The following is a 4,112-nucleotide window of genomic DNA, read 5'->3' as shown; positions in this document are numbered from 1 at the left end:
ATGTGTGTGTTTGTGTGTGTTTTTTTTGTATGTGTGTATGTGTGTATATGTTTACTTATTCTTTATTCAATACTTGTTGCTTCGATTCGTCACTCATCGTATTGGCAATGCATCTATCAGTTCAAAAAATCATACTATAAAAATTCTTACTATATTGGAGTGTAAACCAACAAGCATACATCAGTACATACGTTATTGGCACTGGCTTCGGCCAGTTAACTGTTTGACCTGGGTTGAGAAATGGTTCTGCGGTCGCAGCAGCGGCGGGAAGTATCCATACTAATTTCGTATAAGAACACAGGCGGAGTTTGGGCATTATGTTGATAGATGAACTGGTTCATACATATCCCATATATTCTGTCTAATATAGTAATCACTTACATATAGTGATAGAGATAAAGCTATTATAATTAATACGTTTATTACATATTGAGACTTTTATAGTAAAGGTATATTACTTTATTTGTATAGAGATAAAAGAGGTATATAGAGACAATATTGCAAATGCGTAAATAACTTCAAACTACTGTGGTCTGTGGACTACATTTTGTATTTATTTAGCCCTCTCTATATAAAGACACGGCTGATATCGAGATGAGTTTATGCGCCAAAATGTTTTAACCAATCAGAATCATTTTGAAGAATGTTTACAATCAGTGAATCATATTTTCAAAAATACGTTCAAATATTTACTTCGTTTTTTAAAAATCCAATCAGGAACCAAAACTTTCGATTGGTAATTTGAGCTTTATGCAGCTATAGTGAGTCATAATTACCAGTTTCCTGTTTTACTGATACACGTCCAGACAAATTATATCAAAGACATGTGCTGTACAGCGACCGCAAGAGGCTCTTCAAATCTAATAAATGCACCGATTCGAACATACATTCCCAACCGAATTTATTCGGTCGTAATTTCTACGATTTATTCTACTGAATTCTGCATTGCCGATCTCGTTCTGTGATCATTGTGTCAGGGTATGTACTTATAGGTTGATGGTTGAAATGCATAATTGACAAGGGGATAATTATATCAGATAGGCAGCAGCCCCAAAATCAATACCTCAAAAGTTCGCTAGGGTCGATGGACATCGGCAATCCATGCCGTTCCTTGCTTCTAATCTATTGATACTTCAGTGTATCCGGAGTAACTTGTGGTACAGCAATTTCATATATCACAGGACGAGGTTATATATCTGATACAGTCATCTCTGCCAGCTGTGTACTAAGCCTGACATAGCAACTCGTACTTTTGCTGCTAGTCGAAGGAAGCTGGAAATCTGTGCAGGCACAAATCAATTTTAACATTCTCGTATGGCCAGATAAAACCCACACAGTCTATTCAGAGAGTCTACGCATAGTGTAAAAAAGCATTCACGCGAAGTATAACGAAATAGCCCACACTACTACATAAGAGTTCATAAACAGTACGTAGAGTGCACACAGAGTATGCACGATGCATCAATTCAGAGCTCACCCAGCGCCCACACCGCAGAGTACACGCCTAGAGGCCCCACGCAACCAGGTAGTACTTCTTGCATATTAGAGGAGATACAGCTGCTTTGAATGTATTCAATAGCTGACAGCTACGATTAATTACCAAATATCTGCATTACAGCTTCTAAAACATTAGATAATTAATTTTCCTAGCACATAGTAACTCTGGAAAGCGATACAACTATAGTCTGCTACTTGGAAATGTACATGTGTCCAATTATACTTTTTGTGACTACCACATAAACCATCAAAAAACGAATGTCGATATTTGTATTCAGATGGCGGTATCTCTCCTTGGGCCCTCTGAATTTACTAGAAGTTATTGGGCTGTGTGTAAATGTACGCTACTCAGTTATCAAAGCCCATAGCTTGCTCTCTTGTCTCTATACGGTCTAAGTTCTGTAAATCAATATTTACCATCAAAGTGGTAAATAAATATACCTGTCGCAAGCGACAGAGGGACCTGAAAGCGTTAAACGCACAAATGAAGCTGTAATAATTAGGATGGGAAAATTTTACAATGCCTGATCTGTACCCGTTTCTATGCGTTAAAATGTGAATGAGAAACGTTGAACCTAATATGGCTTTTAGCGTGCCCAGATCTGTGACACGTTAAGTTTTATATTTATATACGCTTTCAGTGATATATTATGTATAAAATGTTTATAAAAAAAAAGCCATTTAACCCGGCAGCCGACGCGCGATGGGCGATGGCCGACACTCGACAGTCGAGGGACGACTCTAACGACACGCTAATAAAAGTACAATATTTTTTTTAACAGAGATCTGTTGTAAATTCTCATTATGTCAAACTTAAAACATCACAGAACCCGGAAATGGGGTTATTTGTATATCCATTAAAAATAAACATTAGACTGTATTTATGCTTTTTTGAAGATGAAAAAAAGTGCTTCATATTCCTTTATCGGTGGAGATCTAAATGATACATCAATGTTCAACTTCTTTCCGCACCCCCAGGCTGTACACTGCTTTGTAGGGTAAGTCCCTTCTAGCGTTTCCCAAGTACTCTATCTGAAGCAACAAGTACTGTATTTATGGAAACTACTTGAGTTTGCGTAGAGATAGACAGCAAGACAAGAAGAACTCGAAGATCCAAAGCTTGTCATGATCAAATAAAGCAATCTGTTGGAAAGGATAAATAATCGCGACACCTTGAAACATCAATAGTTTAAAGTGGCAGTCTAAACCGAACAGCAGTATTATTTAAGCTACATATCATCTACAGTGAGCATATAGCCTGCAATTTACGCCACGCATATATCAAAGATTTTGACATACACAACACAGCGCACACACATACACGCCCTAGATAAGCACGATGTCAGCCTTGTTGCAGTTGCCCAGCAATGCTGTAGAGGACACCATTGCAGGGGATGGGCTTGTATGTGACTTCAGTGCGACTGGATTGGACAACCCTGAATCTCATACACTTCATGCATACTCTACATCTCCATCGCAGACTGAGACAGCGACGGTTAAGGCACATAAGCACAAAAAGAACTCACCTATGCAAAACCCCAGTGCGCGACTGCTACGCCATCTGATGAGTGCAAGCACTCCCAAAGATAATACCCACAGTGATAGCAATATTTACGGCTCGGATGGAGATGATGGTAACATTGAAGACAAAAATAATACTAACAATAGTGCTAATACCAATTCCGGATCGAACTCGGGCTCGGGCACCAACACCCCCACCAAGCGATTGTTCTACCTGGACGTCGCACTATTGCAGCAACTCAATCAGGAAAGCAACGACGGTATAGTCTTCGCAGCTGATTTCCAGGAGATGCTCGAGACCGCTTCTAGACTCAACTTCAACGTCGCAGAGGATATAAACTGCACCAACGGCATGAATTCAATGGACGCGGATACCATGAGCTTGGCATCTCATGTCGGGAAGGTGATCAGCGGGTATATGGTGTTGTACAAGCAGGGTAGTAATGTATTGTCGGAGAGTGGGGGTTCGCACAAGCCCAGATGGGTCTCTTTAACTCAAGGTGGGAAATTAGTCGTGTGCAAGCGTGCTGAGAATGGACAATACTTGGGTAAGCCACGGATCATAGACCTCGTGCACTACGACAGATGTGACTTTGTTGGGGAGAGTAAGACCTTGATAACTCTGTACTCAACGGACCGTAGCAGTAACGTCAAGAGCCTGTGCTTTGTGGCACCCGAGGGCCAGCTGGCCTGGGAATGGCGCAACCTGATTAACACGAGTATAAACCAGGTTAAACTAAGGAGTATGCTGAGGAAAGAAGTGCAGGGGACCAGGGGTATGATTGTGGGAGGTGCAGGTTCAAGTGCAGGTGCAGGTGCAGGTGCAGGTGCAGAGGGCCCAGAAAGTTCGGTACTTGGTACAGTGTCGCATATGGCGAGTACGCGCGAGTGCTCGGAAGAGGAGGGGTACAGTGCCAGTCCGGCATCGATGTCTTGAGTATAGCTCATGCATAGCTAAACAGAATGAGCGGCTGACACCCCATGCGGATTCTGTGTGAGCGTGAAGCTCACTATTCATGCATACAGTACTAGTAAATGTGTTGGTACGTACTATGGTATAAGTGGCATACTTGAATATGGCCTAGCATGTACGT

At 41.3% G+C, this 4,112-nt stretch overlaps 1 protein-coding gene across 1 annotated transcript; it reads left to right on the top strand.

Annotated features, from left to right (window-relative positions):
* Nucleotides 1-2,481: 2,481 nt before the first annotated feature.
* On the top strand, nt 2,482-4,110 carry SARC_10404 (hypothetical protein). The gene has a single exon (XM_014295552.1). It carries the CDS (start codon nt 2,837-2,839, stop codon nt 3,953-3,955), a length of 1,119 nt encoding a protein of 372 aa, XP_014151027.1. The 5' UTR covers nt 2,482-2,836; the 3' UTR covers nt 3,956-4,110.
* Nucleotides 4,111-4,112: the final 2 nt, after the last annotated feature.

This window comes from Sphaeroforma arctica (assembly GCF_001186125.1).
Source record: "Sphaeroforma arctica JP610 unplaced genomic scaffold supercont1.1237, whole genome shotgun sequence".
NCBI lineage: Eukaryota > Ichthyosporea > Ichthyophonida > Sphaeroforma > Sphaeroforma arctica.
This window is presented reverse-complemented; position numbering and strand designations above follow the sequence as displayed.

Coding starts and splice junctions, on each gene's coding strand:
- SARC_10404 (XM_014295552.1), top strand. CDS start 2,837: ATGTCAGCCTTGTTGCAGTTGCCCAGCAATGCTGTAGAGGACACCATT.